We start from the raw sequence: 19,130 nt of genomic DNA, 5'->3' as shown, positions 1-19,130 counted from the left end.
CAGTTGGTGCGGCGGAGGCTTTTTTGTGCGCGCGCGGACGCTAGCTGGAGCCGGAGCGCGCGCGGCGACGGCCGCCTGGAGGGGTTCTGGGTGTGTTTATTGGCATGCGAGGGCCGGCGTTGTCCCAGCGGGGCGGACTGGCGGGTTTTGACTGCTCCACGGTCCTGAGGCGGAGAGGCTGGCTTTATTCCTGAGCAGAAGGGGTGAGGGAGACGGAGGTGAGGCGTCTGGGCTGTCAGCGACCCGCAAGGACTTGAAGTAGACGCGGCGGCGTCCGGAGTGGCTCCGGGCTCCCGCCCGGGTGCAACTGCAGCGGGAGGGAAGGAACGACAGTCCGAGTGGCCCTCCTTCCTTTGTGTCTGTGTTGGAATACTCACCTCGGCGCCTCGGGACTGCGTGGGCCGCCTGCGGGGGTGACGCCTCCTCCGCAGGTCGGAGGTTCCCGGGGGTCTTCAGGAGTCCCCCGGTTGCGGAGGCCCAGGTGAGACACCTGTGAGGCCCCGACCTGCCCCCGGGCTGTGGCCCGAGCCCCGAATTTCCTTTCGGAAGTCCCGTTGCCTCCACTCACCCCTACCTTGATTTTCCGGTCTGTCCTTGCAGGGCTTCTCTTCCCAGTGAAGACCCAGGTGCGAAGGTTTGGGTAACTGCGCCTCGCTTTTCTCCCCGAACCCGGTTCTTCGGAGGTTCAGTAGTCGATTTTAGAAACTCAGAATTCTGGGTCAAGGAATTATTATTAATCATTCTGATACTGTACCAGGAAGTGAAATTATCTAAAGAGGAAATGGTCAACTATTACGGTTTTCCTGGATGAAATTGTCCTTTATATTTCACAAGCCTGGAGAGCCCTGACTTTACATGTTGATGTGGTTACGAAAGGTGGGACACTGAGAATTTGTTCAGAATATCTAAATGTGTGCAGAGTTAAAAAATGTATAAAACTTAACGTCTTTAGTTTTAATAGGGCTAGGTAAAGTTGGAAACTAGTTTCAGGTGGTCAGAGTGTGTCTATTGCCTTAGCTATTGGACAAAAGCTAAAAAGTTCATTTTTGTTTTGTCAAATAGAGTTTTGTTACTGAAAACTTAAGGGACTTTTATGTTTTAATATGATTTTTAAAAAATTAATTAGTTTATTATTTATTTTTGGTTGCATTGGGTCTTTGTTGCTGTGTGCGGGCTTCTCATTGCGTTGGCTTCTCTTGTGGAACACGGGCTGGGTAGTTGTGGCGCACGGGCTCTAGAGCGCAGGCTCAGTAGTTGAGGCGCACGGGCTTAGTTGCTCCGCGGCATGTGGAATTCCCCCCGACCAGGGCTCGAACCCGGACCAGGGCTCGAACCCGTGTCCCCTGCATTGGCAGGGGGGTTCTTAATTACTGCACCACCAGGGAAGCCCGGGACGTTTTATGTTTAACTTGAGATAATAAAAACACTAACATTTAAAAATGTAGCCTTGATCCTAACCATAACTTTTTCTTTTATCAATCAGTTTCATGCCAGTACTGGGCATTTTGTGAACCTTGACAAGCATAGGCAAATGCTCTATTTACCTGTGTTTGAAAGTGACACATTCGGTGGTACTTTTTATAGTCATTATTGATTATTGATTAATGAAGCTTACTGATTATTGCTCCTCTTCTGTGTGCTCAAAATTACTTGTGCTTATCTCTTGGCGCTTAGTACATCACATTATAATTATCTGTATTTTACTCTCCTACCAGATTGTGAATTCCTTTAGGGGTATGATTTAATCTCTGTGGATTCAGGGCCTGACACATAGGAGGGGCTCAAATGTTTATTGAATGAGTATATAAATAAACGCATTTAGACACTCACTGTATTACATTGGATAGATTCTGTTTAAAAACTTGCAAATGTTCTGATCTGGGTTTTATACCTATTGAAAAATTTGCATCATATTTGAAATAAAGTCGGTAGGAACTTAAAGTATTATACTGTGAAGAATATTATTCTTTGTGTCCTCCTAGTCTAAGAAATGACATCAGAGGATATTTTCTGTTGCTTTGTCATAGTTAGTAGCTCAGCTGAAAAATTAGTGGAGTAAGCACATGAGAAATGTGTTTATCAATGAAGACCTACCAGCTGACACCCATCTTGAGTGAGAACTAATACTCAATACCAAGAATGCTCTATTTAGTCTTAATGATGGTAAAGAAATCAAGTAGTTTATAAATATTAGGACTTTAGTATGAACATTGTTTATAAAATCTTAAAGGAAGTTTTAAAATTGTACAAATGATAATGTGTATTGAAAAAAATTAAGACAGTACAGAAAAGAAGAAAAAAGAACGGGGGAAAATTCCCCCCAAATCTTGCTACTTGGAAGTAACCCAAACATTTTGTTGAACAGACTTCTAAACATCTCTCTATGCATTTATATGAGACCAACACATATTTTGTACTCTACATGGTATCATTTAAATTTTTTTCAATCAGTGATGTGTCATGAGCACCTTTCCATGTCAGTACATGGAGATGTCTTATTTTAAATGGCTATATAATATTCCATCTTATGTACATCCTCTAATTTTTTAATCCATACTCCGAATGATGGGCATTTAGGTTGTTTTAATATTTTTATCTTACCTAAACACTCTCTATTAACCCTTTTTGTGGATATTTTTGCATACATATATGAATATCTCTCTGAGGTAAATTCCTAGAAGCGGAATTTCTGGGTTAAAGAGAATGCTTACTTTAAACACATCTTACCTTATATAGCCTTCCAGAAAAGTTGCATACACTTTGTACTCTCCTCAGGTATCTTAAAAGAATACCCATTACCTCACACCTTTGAAAGCATTAGATTTTGTTTATTTAAAAGAAGTCTTTGCATGTCTGGCTGATGAAAGTCCAGTGGGGAAAACCAGGACATAGATGAAGCCCAGGGGAGGACAGAGTGACCGGTGCAGACAGCCTGCTCGTTTTCTTTTCGGCGTCCCCCTTCCGTTCTCCTTTCTGTGGGCGGACACGTAGGAGAGTTTAAATAAACTCTGTTAAAATAAATAGGAAAAAAAATCTTTACAAAAGAAGTCTTATTTTCTTTACATTTTTTCATTACCAGTGAGGTTATATATATTTTCATGTCTTTATTGGCTTGACAAATATTTTGATGTTTGCCTGTAGCTCATGGTTGACAGAGAAGGAAGAATTTGAGGGAGGATGGATGCAAAAGCTCGAAATTGTTTGCTTCAACATAGAGAAGCCCTGGAAAGGGACATCAAAACATCCTACATCATGGATCACATGATTAGTAATGGAGTTTTAACAGTGTCGGAGGAGGAAAAAGTAAAAAATGAGGTAAAGCCCTTTGAGGCAGTCTATGCTTTCTTAAAAATTTTTAGAATTTATTTCAAAACTTGTACTGGTCTCCACTAATTTATGTTGCAAATATATTCTTTGTAGTATACTAAACTATTTTTTTTTTTTAGCCCACCCAACGGCAACGAGCAGCTATGCTAATTAAAACGATACTTGAAAAAGATAATTATTCCTATATATCATTCTACAATGCTTTGCTACATGAAGGGTATAAAGATCTTGCCAGCCTTCTCCATGGTGGCATTCCTGTCATCTCTTCTTCCAATGGCAAAGATTCAGTTGGAATAACTTCATATGGTTTGTATCCATGATACTTTCTATCATAAAGGTTCCGTTGCTGCAGTTTTGTCTTATTGTAGATGAAGTCTGCTAGAGAAACTGATCAGTTCACTGAATCATGTATGTGAAAAAATTATCATTTTCCAATTCAAATTTTTTTTTTTTTTCGGTACGCGGGCCTCTCACTGCTGTGGCCTCTCCCGTTGCGGAGCACAGGCTCCGGACGCGCAGGCTCAGCGGCCATGGCTCACGGGCCCAGCCGCTCCGCGGCATGTGGGATCTTCCCGGACTGGGGCACGAACCCGTGTCCCCTGCATCGGCAGGCAGACTCGCAACCACTACGCCACCAGGGAAGCCCCAATTCAAATATTTTTATTTGCATCTGTGTTACCTCTCTCATTTCCTTGCCCAGTGAACTATCTACTGCTGAGGTAATAATATACATACCATAATTTTTAGAGATAATAGGGCAATTTATAGTCCTTTAAGTTCTTCAGTTTTGTGTTTATCAAGTTCAAGCATAGGAAAGAATAAGAATCTTTAGAAATCTGTGTTCTTGAAAGCAATTCCATATTCTTTCCTTTACACTCTCTTCTCAGTCTTTAGTATGAGAAAAAGATTGGAGAGTCAGGGAGGAATAGGGTGAGTAAGGGCAGATACAGATGGAGATTTTCATTGTCTTTAGTCATCTTGAGAGGTATATGCTTGCTTTCGTTCTGGGTGTTCTGAGAGATCAAAGTTGAAGTTAATATGCTAGCCACATTTTCTTTCTTCTCTTGGAAATTCTGAGGCTGAGACCTCAGCCTTGCTCTCTTTGGTTTTTATGGTATTACTTGAGTAACCATTTCAGAGTTCTCTTCATTCATGCTTGTTTTGTTTTGGATTTCAGTAAGGACAGTCCTGTGTGAAGGTGGAGTACCACAGAGGCCCGTTGTTTTTGTTACTAGGAGGAAGCTAGTGAATGCAATTCAGCAGAAGCTCTTCAAACTGAGTGGTGAACCAGGATGGGTCACCATATATGGAATGGCAGGTTGTGGGAAGTCTGTATTAGCTGCAGAAGCTGTTCGAGATCATTCTGTCTTAGAAGGTAAGTTTTGATTACCATTGCTGACTAAGAAGATATTGTTTAGGCATTGCATTAGTTTCCTGTTGCTGCTGTAATAAATTACCAAAACTTTTGGGGGCTTAAAACAACACAAATTTATTATCTTGAAGTTCTGGAGGTCAGAAGACAAAAAATAGCTCTTACTGGGCTAAAATCAAAGTGTCAGCAGTGCTTAGTTCCTTTTGGAGGCTCTAGGGAGAATCCTTTTCCTTGCATTTCCCAGCTTCTAGAGGAGGCCTGCATCCCTTGATTCATGGTCCTTTCCCCCATTTTCAAAGCTGGCAGTGCATAGCATCTTCAAATCCTTCTCTCTTCTCTGGTCTTTGCTTCTGTCATCACATCTCCTCCCCTGACTTTCTTGCCTCCCTCTTACAGGGGCCCTTGTGATTACATGGGGCCCACTGGATAATACAGGATAATCTCATCTCAAAATCCTTAAATTAATCGCATTTACAGAGTCCCTTTTACTGTGTAAGGTGACATATTTACAAGTTCTGTGGACTAGGTTGTGGAGATCATTGGCTGGTGTGGGGGGCGCATTTTCCTGCCTACCACAGGTGATTGAATTTGAATTTTGTTTTCTACCCTGCCTGTCACAATCAGGCTTAACTAGCCAGGCCAATAAATTCATGTGTTATCAGATGGCACTTATTATCAATGGAATGAAGCTAGTTGCCTTGTATCTTAATAATTGGGGGAATTGTAGGGTTGACAAAATATCTTGAAAGGTTGTCCAGCTTGTATCCCTGACTTTCAACACTACTAGACTTACAGCTTTCTGTCAGTTGAGTGTCTGTTTTTGCACATAGTGCTGTAGGGAAGGAGATTGTGGAAAGTCGGTTCCAATAAGAATCATCCCAGTGGGAGATTCTCCCATGTATTTGGGATCTGTATTAAATAAACTATTAATTCCATTTCTGCAATTAATTCTATCAGTTACTTATCTTTAAAAATAAAAATCTTTAGTAACTTGTTTATCTTATGTGTAATCTCAAGAAAAAGAAAAATTGGGAGTTGACTGTAACAACCAATGGGTTTTTGCAGGCAGGCTTTATAGATTCATTTGACATCTGGCAACTGATTTTCCTTGCTTCAGATATTCATGTATTCAGTAAATCCTTGAGAACCTATAATGGATCTTGGCACTGTTTTGGGGCAAAAGGGATTCAAAAAGCCTGTGCATCTAAGGAATTTAGGGGAGGAATTTAGGAATTAATTCAAAAAGCCTGTGCATCTAAGGAATTTAGGGGAGGAATTTAGGAATTAATTCAAAAAGCCTGTGCATCTAAGGAATTTAGGACTTACGGTCTGGTAGGGGAGGCAGATATACAAACAAATTACATCATGTGTGATAAATTGAACAGTAGAAACAAGTATAAGGTACAAAGTTAGAACAAAGGAAGGAAGCTTTCTGTCTGGGGGAAGAAAATGAACAAGACAGGCTTCCTGAAATGACATTTTAGCTGGAGTTTGAAGGAAGAATAGAAAGAAGTTTACAAGACTGACTAGGCAAGGGTGGGAGAGTAGAGAAGGTGGGAAGGGTATTGGGTAGTTACTGGAGTGGGGAAGGACATACGGTGCAGAAGAGGGTTTAGGACATTTGGCAGGTGTACTGTTGACCCTAATGAGTCTGGTAGGTTCTCAGGGTATTCCCTATCAGGACTATTATACAGCTTCCTCAGTCTTTGGTTGCCTCCATCCATTTTCTGGGGAACTTAAAAGGATAGTTCCTGACTTCTAGTGCTTAATAACTTTTTTTTTGTTTACAATATATAATCACCAATTAAGATAGTTTATGACAGGCTTCCCTGGTGGCGCAGTGGTTGAGAGTCCGCGTGCCGATGCAGGGGACATGGGTTCATGCCCTGGTCCGGGAAGATCCCACATGCCGCGGAGTGGCTGGGCCCGTGAGCCATGGCGCCTGAGCCTGTGCATCCGGAGCCTGTGCTCCGCAACGGAGAGGCCACAACAGTGAGAGGCCCGTGTACCGCAAAAAAAAAAAAAAAAAAAAAAAAAAAAAGGATAGTTTATGACAAGATGACAAAATAAATAGAATAAACAGTAAGCACCTGAGAGATTTAGAAAGTTGGAGGCTAGGGCACATCTATTGTACACACCTGGTTTTAGTTAATACTTCACAGCCCTTGTTAACAGTATTCATCATACTCTTGTGAGAAGTAGGCCTAATTCCTAAGCCCTGGTTTTTCTCCTTCCTCATTGTAGAGAAGTTTCATCAGACTCAGAGCCATGCACATTTCAGGGCTAAGGATTTATTTATTTATTCACTTTTTTTTTTTCCCCTCTCCTGCAAAGTTGATCACCAAGGATATTTCAGGATAAAATTGGTTTAAATTTCTTTAGTGTGAAGAAATGGTCTTCCTTTCAATATAGTGATGAATTTCCTTTAAACTATGTATTTATAATATACCAATTTATAGGGTTAAAATGTGCTTTTTTCTTTTTCTTTTTTTTTTGTGGTGTGCGGGCCTCTCACTGTTGTGGCCTCTCCCGTTGCGGAGCACAGGCTCCGGATGCGTAGGCTCAGCGGCCATGGCTCACGGGCCCAGCCACTCTGTGGCATGTGGGATCTTCCCAGACCGGGGCACGAACCCGTGTCCCCTGCATCGGCAGGTGGACTCTCAACCACTGCACCACCAGGGAAACCCTAAAATGTGCTCTTTAAATCAGTTTAAACCGCTCTATATTATTGAGGTGAATTTTCAATTTTAGGGGTTAAAATTGACCAACAACTTATGGAATTAATTAGCCAGGAATCATATTGTATAAATGTGGTCTCGGAATAGATTTTCACCACTTTGTTTTGAGAAAATGCCAGAGATACTAGCAATTGTCCAGTGCATAATGAGCTTAATTCATATCCCTTATAAGCTTTTGTGAGATCTCAAGTACAGAAGATTGAGTAAATCATATTAGTTTATAACCCATTATCCTATTAGGTCTATCTAAGACTTAGCTTCTTGCTGTGTTTATTTCCTTTTAAAAATTTCCCATTCTCATTTCCCTCCTCTAAAGGAAAACACACTCCTCCTATGTGTTTCCTTTACGCAACTACAACAGTACTTCATTTCTGACACCAGATGTGTGAGTTTTCCACACATCCAGCAATTCTTCAACACGAACTGGGTGTCCTGTGATTTAACTCACTTCTGAAACTATCTACCTGGAGATAACATCAGATCCCATAGGTTAAGGGTTCAGTCCTACAAGACTGCCCCCTAACCCCTTCATATGCCAATTGCCAGTCCAGGTTGTTTGTTACCTGTGCTTCTGACAACTATACTTATTAGATTACTGGTTTATTATACAAGGATAAAACTCTGGAACAGCCACATGGAAGAGATGCATGGGGCACGGTATGTGGGAAGGGGTGTAGAGCTTCCGTGCTCAATTTGGGTGTATCACTCTTCCTACATCTTGTGTTCAGCAACCCAGATGCTCTGTGAATCTCGCCCTTTTGGTTTTTTTATGGAGTCTTCATTCATTATGTAGGTATGATTGATTAAATCATTGGCCGTTTGTGATTGAACTCAATCTCCAGCCACTCACTTCCCTGTCCTCTGGAGGTCTGGAGGGTGGGGCTGAAAGTTCCAACTCTAATCAAGGGGTTGGTTCCTCTGGTAACCAGCCCCTATCCTTAGGTTATCTAGGGGCTTTTCAGAAATCACTTTATTAACAGAAACTCAGGTGTGGTTAAAAGGGGCTTGTTATATGAATAATGTAAGACACCATTTCACTTTTATACCCTGGAGCTATTTCAGGAACCAGGAACAAAACTAAATAGTATAACAAAAGATGCCCCTAAGGCTCTTCTTATATGGGAAATTACAAGGATATTAGAGCTGTGTGCCAGGAAGAGTGATGAAAACCAAATATATGTTTAATCACAGAATCACACCTCCCCATAGGCGATCTTTCTAATGTATTTATTGTATATTCTTTGTAAATGTATGTGTAATGTATGTTTTCTTGTAAAATGTTTGTTTATATGTAAATATTTTAAATTTGCATAAATGTTAAAGTGTTAATTATTTTCTTCTGTTTCTTATCTCACTTGATACTATGTTTTTAAGATTTATCCTTGTTGTATGTACATATTATTTGTTACACCTGATTGCTACCCTCCATGGGGTACCTCCAGTACATTTTATTGTTCATTCCCTAGTTAATAGATATATAGATTGTCTCCAACTCTTTGCTGCCCCAGCAAAGCTTGGTTGAACTTTTACAGAAATGAGAATTTCTTGAGTATATGTAGCTAGGACCAGAATCACTAAGTTACGGGATATATAAATATCAAATTTGATTGCCCTCCAATCTGTGCATTCCCATCAATAGCGTGTGAGGGCTCCTATATCCTCACTTCTTTAGTGACACTAGGTATCATCCAGCTTTGTAATTTTTGCCAGGCCAGCAGGTGTAAAGTGATATCTTTTAATTTGCATTTCTCTGATAACTTGAGTTGGACCATTTCTTCATAAGCTTTTTAGGCTTTTGGGTTTCCTTGTTTATAAATTTTGTTGATAACATTTGTCAGTTTTTCCATTTTGTTGCTTTTTTAGGAGTTTCTTATATATTCTAGATAGTAGGGCTTGTTGCTTTTAGACTTTGTAAATACTTTCTCCTTATATTATCTGTATTAATTTTGTCCTGGATGTCCTTGCTAGAAATCTTTAATTCTGATGTAGTCAAATTAATTTTTTTGCCTTCTAATTTGTGCTTCCTGAATTTTCTTAAGTAGTCCTATTATAGTCTTACCATTCATATTTAGCTTTTTTAAAAAATAAATTTATTTATTTTATTTTTGGCTGCGTTGGATCTTGGTTCCTGTGCTCAGGCTTTCTCTAGTTGTGGCGAGCAGGGGCTACTCTTGGTTGCCGTGCGCCGGCTTCTCACTGCAGTGGCTTCTCTTGTTTCAGAGCAGGGGCTCTAGGCGTGTGGGCTTCAGTAGTTGTGGCTCACGGGCTCTAGAGTGCAGACTCAGTAGTTGTGGCACACAGACTTAGTTGCTCCACGGCATGTGGGATCTTCCTGGACCAGGGCTCAAACCCGTGTCCCCTGCATTGGCAGGCAGATTCTTAACCACTGCGCCACCAGGGAAGCCCCATATTTAGCTTTTTAATCTATTTGGAGTCTGCTTTTGTATATCCACTAGTTCAAGAGTAGATACTTTCCTAAAGAAAAAAAATTTTTTATTTTTGGCCGTGCTGCGTGGCATGCAGGATCTTAGTTCCCTGACCAGGGATTGAACCCGTACCCTCTGCAGTGGAAGCGTGGAGTCTTAACCACTGGACTGCCAGGGAAGTCCCCCCTAAAGATGAATTTTAATCTCTGTGGAGTTCATTTCCATTCTAAAATATAGGAATATTAGACTTTTGCCGTTTAATTGTAGTATAAAACTTTTTTTTTCTTTTGTAAGTGTGGGTAACTGTATGGGTTACAAACTTCATTAAAACTGTGTTCCTACAGAAGTTTTGTTATCTTAGAGTGGTGTTTGGTGTATATTAAAGAATACCATTAAGTGCTTGCTTCGGCAGCACTAAAATTGGAACGATACAGAGAAGATTAGCATGGCCCCTAATCCTTGCGCAAGAATGACACGCAAATTCGTGAAGCGTTCCATATTTTTTTTTCATGCCCAAGGCTTTTTGTTCTTATTTTGATTAACATTTTTGGAAGGATTCTTGAAGAATAAAATAAATCACATACCTACAGCAAAAAAAAAAAAAAATACTTTTAAGTTCTTAACTACTTATGCCTATACATTCTTAGGAAACCCACTTTCCTTTTGAAAGTTCAACCCTTTATTTATTTATTTATTTATTTAGGGAAATTATAAAGAGTTGACGTATTTTTAAACCATTCACACAATTTTATTTAAGTGCTGAGTTTTTTTTTTTTTTTTTTTTGCGGTACGCGGGCCTCTCACTGTTGTGGCCTCTACCGTTGCGGAGCACAGGCTCTGGACGCGCAGGCTCAGCGGCCATGGCTCACAGGCCCAGCCGCTCCGCAGCATGTGGGATCCTCCCGGACCGGGGCACGAACCCGCGTCCCCTGCATTGGCAGGTGGACTCTCAACCACTGCGCCACCAGGGAAGCCCCGAGTGCTGAGTTTTTAAAGTATGAAAGTTTTCTCCAGATGCTGTCTACCTGTTTGCTTCCTTCTTTCCCAAGATTTCCTTGATGCTATTAGATTATTAATTGCTACCTGCATAAACCTCATGTGAAAGTAGGAGGGGTTAATTTCCTCTGAATAAAGGCAATTTTCCTCTGATTAAGTTTCTCTGAATGAAATTATAGGTACAAGCCTCATTCAAGGCTAAATTGCTCCCTCTTGTGCCCATAGTCAAGATGTTTAGATTCTTTCTGAAATGTGAAATTAATGCTTCTGTATTTAACTGTCTTACTGTGATGGTAGGAGATTGGCAGATCAGTTGGTCTTTTGGGCTGTTTGTCTTTCTTTTTAAAGCTAATAGTGTTTTATTTTTCTTGCGTATGTTAATAATGCCCTAATTTAGTTTTTTTTGTTGTTTTTTTTTTGTTTTTTTTTTGTTTTTTTTTTTCTTTTTGCGGTATGCGGGCCTCTCACTGCTGTGGCCTCTCCCGCTGCGGAGCACAGGCTCCGGATGCGCAGGCCCAGCAGCCATGGCTCACGGGCCCAGCCGCTCCGCGGCATATGGGATCCTCCCAGACCGGGGCACGAACCCGTATCCCCTGCATTGGCAAGCGGACTCTTAACCACTGCGCCACCAGGGAGGCCCCAGCAGGTTCTTATTAGTCATTAGTTTTATACACATCAGTGTATACATGTCAATCCCAATCTCCCAATTCAGCACACCACCGTCCCCATCCCCCCATGGCTTTCCCCCCTTGGTGTCCATAGGTTTGTTCTCTACATCTGTGTCTCAATTTCTGCCCTGCAAACCGGTTCATCTGTACCATTTTTCTAGGTTCCACATATATGCGTTAATATATGATATTTGTTTTTCTCTTTCTGACTTAGTTCACTCTCTAGATCCATCCACGTCTCAACAAATGACTCAACTTTGTTCCTTTTTATGGCTGAGTAATATTCCATTGTATATATGTACCACATCTTCTTTATCCATTCGTCTGTCGATGGGCATTTAGGTTGCTTCCATGACCTGGCTATTGTAAATAGTGCTGCAATGAACATTGGGGTGCATGTGTCTTTTTGAAATATGGTTTTCTCTGGGTATATGCCCAGTAGTGTGATTGCTGGATCATATGGTAATTCTGTTTTTAGTCTTTTAAAGAATCTCCATACTATTCTCCATACTGGCTGTATCAATTTACATTCCCACCAGAAGTGCAAGAGGGTTCCCTTTTCTCCACACCCTCTCCAGCATTTGTTATTTGTAGATTTTCTGATGATGCCCTTTCATTTTTTTTTTTTTTTTTTTGCGGTACGTGGGCCTCTCACTGTTGTGGCCTCTCCTGTTGCGGAGCACAGGCTCTGGACGCGCAGGCTCAGCGGCCGTGGCTCACGGGCCCAGCCGCTCTGCGGCATGTGGGATCCTCCCAGACCAGGCCACGAACCCGTGTCCCCTGCATCGGCAGGCGGACTCTCAACCACTGCGCCACCAGTGAAGCCCACCCTTTCTTTTTTTTTTTTTTTCCAGTACGCGGGCCTCTCACTGCTGTGGCCTCTCCCGTAGCGGAGCACAGGCTCCGGATGCAGAGGCTCAGCAGCCATGGCTCACGGGCCCAGCTGCTCCGCCGCATGTGGGATCCTCCCAGACCGGGGCATGGACCCGTGTCCCCTGCATCGGCAGGTGGACCCTCAACCACTGTGCCACCAGGGAAACCCTGACGTTGCCCTTTCTAACTGGTGTGAGGTGTTACCTCACTGTAGTTTTGATTTGCATTTCTCTAATAATTAGTGATGTTGAGCAGCTTTTCATGTGCTTCTTGGCCATCTGTATGTCTTCTTTGGAGAAATGTCTGTTTAGGTCTTCTGCCCATTTTTGGATTGGGTTGTTTGTTTCTTTAATATTGAGCCGCGTGAGCTGCTTATATATTTTGGAGATTAATCCTTTGTCCATTGATTCGTTTGCAAATATTTTCTCCCATTCTGAGGGTCGTCTTTTCGTATTGTTTATGGTTTCCTTTGCTGTGCAAAAGCTTTTAAGTTTCACTAGGTCCCATTTGTTTATTTTTGTTTTTATTTCCATTACTCTAGGAGGTGGATCAAAAAAGATCTTGCTGTGATTTATGTCAAAGAGTGTTCTTCCTATGTTTTCCTCTAAGAGTTTTTTATAGTGTCCGGTCTTAAATTTAGATCTCGAATCCATTTTAAGTTTATTTTTGTGTATGCTGTTAGGCAGTGATCTAATTTCATTCTTTTAAATATATCTGTCCAGTTTTCCCAGCACCACTTATTGAAGAGAATGTCTTTTCTCCATTGTGTATACTTGCCTCCTTTGTCATAGATTAGTTGACCATAGGTGCATGGGTTTATCTCTGGGCTTTCTGTCCTGTTCCATTGATGCATATTTCTGTTTTTGTGCCAGTACCATATTCTCTTGATTACTGTAGCTTTGTAGTATAGCCTGAAGTCAGGGAGTCTGATTCCTCCAGCTCTGCTTTTTTCCCTCAAGACTGCTTTGGCTATTCGGGGTCTTTTGTGTCTCCATACAAATTTTAAGATTTTTTGTTCTAGCTCCGTAAAAAATGCCATTGGTAATTTGATAGGGATTGCATTGAATCTGTGGATTGCTTTGGGTAGTATAGTCATTTTCACAATATTGATTCTTCCAATCCAAGAACATGGTATATCTCTCTGTTGGTATCATCTTTAATTTCTTTCATCAGTGTCTTAGTTTTCTGCATACAGGTCTTTTTTCTCCCTAGGTAGGTTTATTCCTAGGTATTTTATTCTTTTTGTTGCAGTGGTAAATGCAGTGGTTTCCTTAATTTCTCTTTCAGATTTTTCATCATTAGTGTATAGGAATGCAAGAGATTTCTGTGCATTAATTTTGTATTCTGCAACTTTACCAGATTGATTGATTAGCTCTAGTAGTTTTCTGGTGGCATTTTTAGGATTCTCTATGTATAGTATTATGTCATCTGCAAACAGTGACAGTTTTACTTCTTTTCCAGTTTGTATTCGTTTTATTTCTCTTTCTTCTCTGATTGCCATGGCTAGGACTTCCAAAACTATGTTGAATAATAGTGGTGAGAGTGGACATCCTTGTCTTGTTCCTGATCTTAGAGGAAATGCTTTCAGTTTTTCACCATTGAGAACGATGTTTGCTGTGGGCTTGTCGTATATGGCCTTTATTATGTTGGTAGGTTCCTTCTGTGCCCACTTTCTGGAGAGTTTTTATCATAAATGGGTGTTGAATTTTGTCATAAGCCTTTTCTGCATCTATTGAGATGATCATATGGTTTTTATTCTTCAATTTGTTAATATGGTGTGTCACATTGATTTGCGTATATTGAGGAATCCTTGCATCCCTGGGATAAATCCCACTTGATCATGGTGTATGATCCTTTTAATGTGTTGCTGGATTCTGTTTGCTAGTATTTTGTTGAGGATTTTTGCATCTATATTTATCAGTGATATTGGTCTGTAGTTTTTCTTTTTTTTTAGTATCTTTGTCTGGTTTTGGTATCAGGGTGATGGTGGCCTCATAGAATGAGTTTGGGAGTGTTCCTTCCTCTGCAGTTGTTTGGAAGTATTTGAGAAGGATGAGTGTTAGCTCTTCTCTGAACGTTTGATAGAATTTATCTGTGAAGCCATCTGGTCCTGGACTTTTGTTTGTTGGAAGATTTTTCATCACAGTTTCAATTTCAGTGCTTGTGATTGGTCTGTTCCTATTTTCTATTTCTTTGTGGTTCAGTCTTGGAAGGTTATACCTTTGTAAGGATTTGTCCATTTCTTCCAGGTTGTCCATTTTATTGGCATAGAGTTGCTTGTAGTAGTCTCTTAGGATGCTTTGTATTTCTGCGGTGTCTGTTGTTCTCCTTTTTCATTTCTAATTTTATTGATTTGAGTCCTCTCCTTGTTTTTCTTGATGAGTCTGGCTAATAGTTTATCAATTTTGTGTATCTTCTCAAAGAACCAGCTTTTATTTTATTGATCTTTGCTATAGTTTTCTTTGTTTCTATTTCATTTATTTCTGCTCTGATCTTTATGATTTCTTTCCTTCTGCTAACTTTGGGTTTTGTTTGTTCTTCTTTCTCTAGTTCCTTTGGTGTAAGGGTAGATTGTTTATTTGAGATTTTTCTTGTTTCTTGAAGTAGGCTTGTATAGCTATAAGTTTCCCTCTTAGAACTGCCTTTGCTGCTTCCAATAGGTTTTGGTTCATCGTGTTTTCATTGTCATTTGTCTGTGGGTATTTTTTGATTTCCTCTTTGATTTCTTCAGTGATCTCTTGGTTATTTAGTAACGCATTGTTTAGCCTCCATGTGTTTGTGTTTTTTATGTTTTCTTCCCTGTAATTCATTTCTAATCTCATAACGTTGTGGTCAGAAAATATGATTGATATGATTTCAGTTTTCTTAAATTTACTGAGGCTTGATTTGTGACCCAAGATGTGATTTATCCTGGAGAATGGTCTGTGTGCACTTGAGAAGAAAGTGTAATCTGCTCTTTTTGGATGCAATGTCCTATAAATGTCAGTTAAATCTATCTGGTCTGTTGTGTCATTTAAAGCTTCTGTTTCCTTATTTATTTTCATTTTGGATTATCTGTCCATTCGTTTAAGTGAGGTGTTAAAGTCCCCCACTATTACTGTGTTACTGTCGATTTCCTCTTTTATAGCTGTTAGCAGTTGCCTTATGTATTGAGGTGCTCCTATGTTGTGTGCATATATAGTTATAATTGTTATGTTTTCTTCTTGGATTGATCCCTTGATCATTATGTAGTGTTCTTCCTTGTCTCTTGTAACATTCTTTATTTTCAAGTGTATTTTATCTGATATGAGTATTGCTACTCCAGCTACTTTTGATTTCCATTGGCATGGAATATCTTTTTCCACCCCCTCACTTTCTGTTTGTATGTGTCCCTAGTTCTGAACTGGGTCTCTTGTAGACAGCATATATATGGTTCTTGTGTTTTTTTTTTTTTTTTTTTTGCGCAGTACGCGGGCCTCTCACTGTTGTGGCCTTTCCTGTTGCGGAGTGCAGGCTCTGGACATGCAGGCTCAGCGGCCATGGCTCACGGGCCCAGCCGCTCTGCGGCATGTGGGATCTTCCCGGACCAGGGCATGAACCCGTGTTCCCTACATCAGCAGGCGGACTCTCAACCACTGTGTCACCAGGGAAACCCTGGTTCTTGTTTTTATATTCGTTCACCAAGCCTGTGTGTTTTGGTTGGAGCATTTAATCCATTCATGTTTAAGGTAATTATCAATATGTATGTTCTTATGACCATTTTCTTAATTGTTTTCAGTTTGTTTTTATAGGTTCTTTTCTTCTTTTGTGTTTCCCACTTAGAGAAGCTCCTTTAGCATTTGTTGTAGAGCTGGTTTGGTGGTGCTGAATTCTCTTATCTTTTGTTTGTCTGTAAAGCTTTTGATTTCTCCTTTGAATCTGAATGAGATCCTTGCTGGGTAGAGTAATCTTGGTTGTAGGTTCTTCCCTTTCATCACTTCAAGTATATTATGCCCCTCCCTTCTGGCTTGTAGAGTTTCTGCTGAGAAATCAGCTGTTAACCTTATGGGAGTTCCCTTGTATGTTATTTGTCATTTTTCCCTTGCTGCTTTCAGTAATTTTTCTTTGTCTTTAATTTTTGCCAGTTTGATTGCTGTGTGTCTCGGCGTGTTTCTCCTTGGGTTTATCGTGTATGGGACTCTCTGCGCTTCCTGGACTAGAGTGGCTATTTCCTTTCCTATGTTAGGGAAGTTTTCACCTATCATCTCTTCAGATACTTTCTCTGGTCCTTTCTCTCTCTCTTCTGCTTCTGGGACCCCGATAATGCGAATGTTGTTGCGTTTAATGTTGTCCCAGAGGTCTCTTAGGCTGTCTTCATTTCTTTTCATTCTTTTTTCTTTATTCTGTTCCACAGCAGTGAATTCCACCATTCTGTCTTCCAGGTCCCTTATCCGTTCTTCTGCCTCAGTTATTCTGCCATTGATTCCTTCTAGTGTAGTTTTCATTTAAGTTATTGTATTGTTCATCTCTGTTTGTTCTTTAATTCTTCTTGGTCTTTGTTAAACATTTCTTGCATCTTCTCGATCTTTGCCTCCATTCTTTTTCCGAGGTCCTGGATCATCTTCACTATCATTATTCTGAATTCTTTTTCTGGAAGGTTGCTTATATTCACTTCATTTAGTTGTTTTTCTGGGGTTTTATCTTGTTCCTTCATCTGGTACATAGCCCTCTGCCTTTTCACCTTGTCTATCTTTCTGTGAATGTGTTTTTTGTTCCACAGGCTGCAGGATTGTAGTTCTTCTTGCTTCTGCTGTCTGCCCTGTCGTGGATGAGGCTATCTAAGAGTCTTGTGTAAATTTCCTGATGGGAGGGAGTGGTGTTGGGTAGAGCTGACTGTTGCTCTGGTGGGCAGAGCTCAGTAAGACTTGAATCCCCTTGACTGCTAATCGGTGGGGCTGGGTTCCCTCCCTGTTGATTGTTTGGCCTGAGGCAACCCAGCACTGGAGCTTACCTAGGCTCTTTGGTGGGGCTAATGACACTCTGGGAGGGCTCACGCCAAGGAGTACTTCCCAGAACTTCTTCCAGTGTCCTTGTCCCCATGGTGAGCCACAGCCACCCCACGCCTCTGCAGGAGACCCTCCAACACTGGCAGGTAGGTCTGGTTCAGTCTCCCCTAGGGTCACTGCTCCTACCCCTGGGTCCTGATGCACACAGTACTTTGTGTGTGCCCTCCAAGAGTGGAGTCTCTGTTTCCCCCAGTCCTGTCAAAGTCCTGCAATCAAATCCCACTAGCCTTCAAAGTCAGATTCTTTGGGAATTCCTCCTCCTGTTGCTGGACCCCCCAGGTTGGGAAGCCTGATGTGGGGCTCAGAACCTTCACTCTAGTGGGTGGACTTCTGTGGTGTAAGTGTTCTCCAGTCTGTGAGTCACCCACCCACGGGTTATGGCATTTGATTTTACTGTGATTGTGCCCCTCCTACCATCTCATTGTGGCTTCTCCTTTGTGTTTGGATGTGGGGTATCTTTTTTGGTGAGTTCCAGTGTCTTCCTGTCGATGATTGTCCAGCAGCTAGTTGTGATTCTGGTGTTCTCGTAAGAGGGAGTGAGAGCACGTCCTTCTACTCCGCCATCTTGGTTCCTCGCTTGATACTTAAATTTAAATCTGAAAAATTCATTAGCTAGTTGTATCAGGATACTTTCTTTGCCTTGTCTTTAATCCTGGGGTGATTTTAGAAAATCTTAAATAGAGAGTGCAAATTAAAAAAAACCACTTCAGGAGCAACAGGTAGTTTAAAACTGTGTTTTTAACATAAGAGTTGTAGTATCTTCATTTAAAAAGAAGTAAAGTTCTTTCCATTTTCCCTTCTGTTCTTTCTCCTAAATTCATCACCAGTGGTAGTCATGGTTAATAGTTTAGAGTGAGTTTTTCCAAACTTTTTCCTGTGCATTTACAATCATGTACACACAGAGAACATAGCTGTAAAAGTAAGTGAAGCCTCACGGATTTACCGTTTCATAACTGTTGACTCAAGCTGAAGCAAGCCTAGAGAACGTCAGGAAGCTTTCAGGAATAAAGAGTAGGACTTGTTGTTTACCTTCTTCTAAGACATTGGCACTGGTAATCAAACCATGCTTCACAGCCTTGCCTTACCTCACTTACTGCAGAGTTCTGTTTCTTCTGGTCATTTGTGTTTTTTAAAATTATTTATTTATTTATTTTGGCTGTGCTGGGTCTTTGTTGTGGCACGTGGGCTTCTTAGTTGTGGCATGCGTGCGGGCTCTAGTTCCCCAACCAGGGATCGAACCCAGGCCCTCTGCACTGGGAGCATGGGGTCTTACCCACTGGACCACAGGGAAGTCCCTGATCATTTGTTATCTTTTAGATTCTCTTGTAGTTACTACTCAGTTCATTGCCAAATTCTGATCTGGGTCCCCTCCCCTCATTCCCAAGCCTTTGCTATACCTTCTAGACTCCTCTGTGATCAGGAAACTCCTCTATATCATCAGCCCTTCTTAGAATATTTGCCTCCTTGCCTTACGTGAAACTGGGCAGTTCCTTGAGGATACCACCTTCTCCATAGCCTCCTTCAGTGGTGTGGCAACTTTTTTCCCTTTCTGTTCCACATATTTCAGCACCAGGAAATGGGTGGATGCCGTCCTTGCTCTCTGTTGCCTCGTCCAGGCCGTTAATACTTCCTTCTCCAGCTAAATTCTTTGTCCTTTGAGGTTCATTTTTCTAATCTTTCCCTGTTATGTTATTGCGCTCTCATTC

General features: G+C 41.1%; 1 protein-coding gene and 1 non-coding gene across 6 annotated transcripts in view; both read left to right on the top strand.

Annotated features, from left to right (window-relative positions):
• The window catches only part of APAF1 (apoptotic peptidase activating factor 1), a 94,605-nt gene that overhangs the window by 743 nt on the left and 74,732 nt on the right, over window positions 1-19,130 (top strand). Inside the window, exons 1-4 of one of the 5 annotated variants that reach the window (XM_060113956.1) lie at window positions 25-218; window positions 3,142-3,315; window positions 3,447-3,633; window positions 4,505-4,702. In XM_060113956.1, the coding sequence (XP_059969939.1) occupies window positions 3,178-3,315; window positions 3,447-3,633; window positions 4,505-4,702 (523 nt within the window). In that variant the 5' untranslated portion in view covers window positions 25-218; window positions 3,142-3,177. Of the gene's footprint in view, window positions 1-24; window positions 482-590; window positions 877-3,141; window positions 3,316-3,446; window positions 3,634-4,504; window positions 4,703-19,130 lie in introns of those variants that run through there. The other 4 variants (XM_060113955.1, XM_060113957.1, XM_060113958.1 and 1 more) reach the window with 4 other exon arrangements.
• On the top strand, window positions 10,260-10,367 carry LOC132499612 (U6 spliceosomal RNA). The gene has a single exon (XR_009533857.1). It is a non-coding gene; the product is annotated as a U6 spliceosomal RNA (small nuclear RNA).

This window comes from Mesoplodon densirostris, chromosome 11 (genome assembly GCF_025265405.1).
Source record: "Mesoplodon densirostris isolate mMesDen1 chromosome 11, mMesDen1 primary haplotype, whole genome shotgun sequence".
NCBI lineage: Eukaryota > Metazoa > Chordata > Mammalia > Artiodactyla > Ziphiidae > Mesoplodon > Mesoplodon densirostris.
The sequence above is the reverse complement of the archived record's forward strand: the minus strand, read 5'-3'. Positions and strand labels throughout refer to the sequence as shown.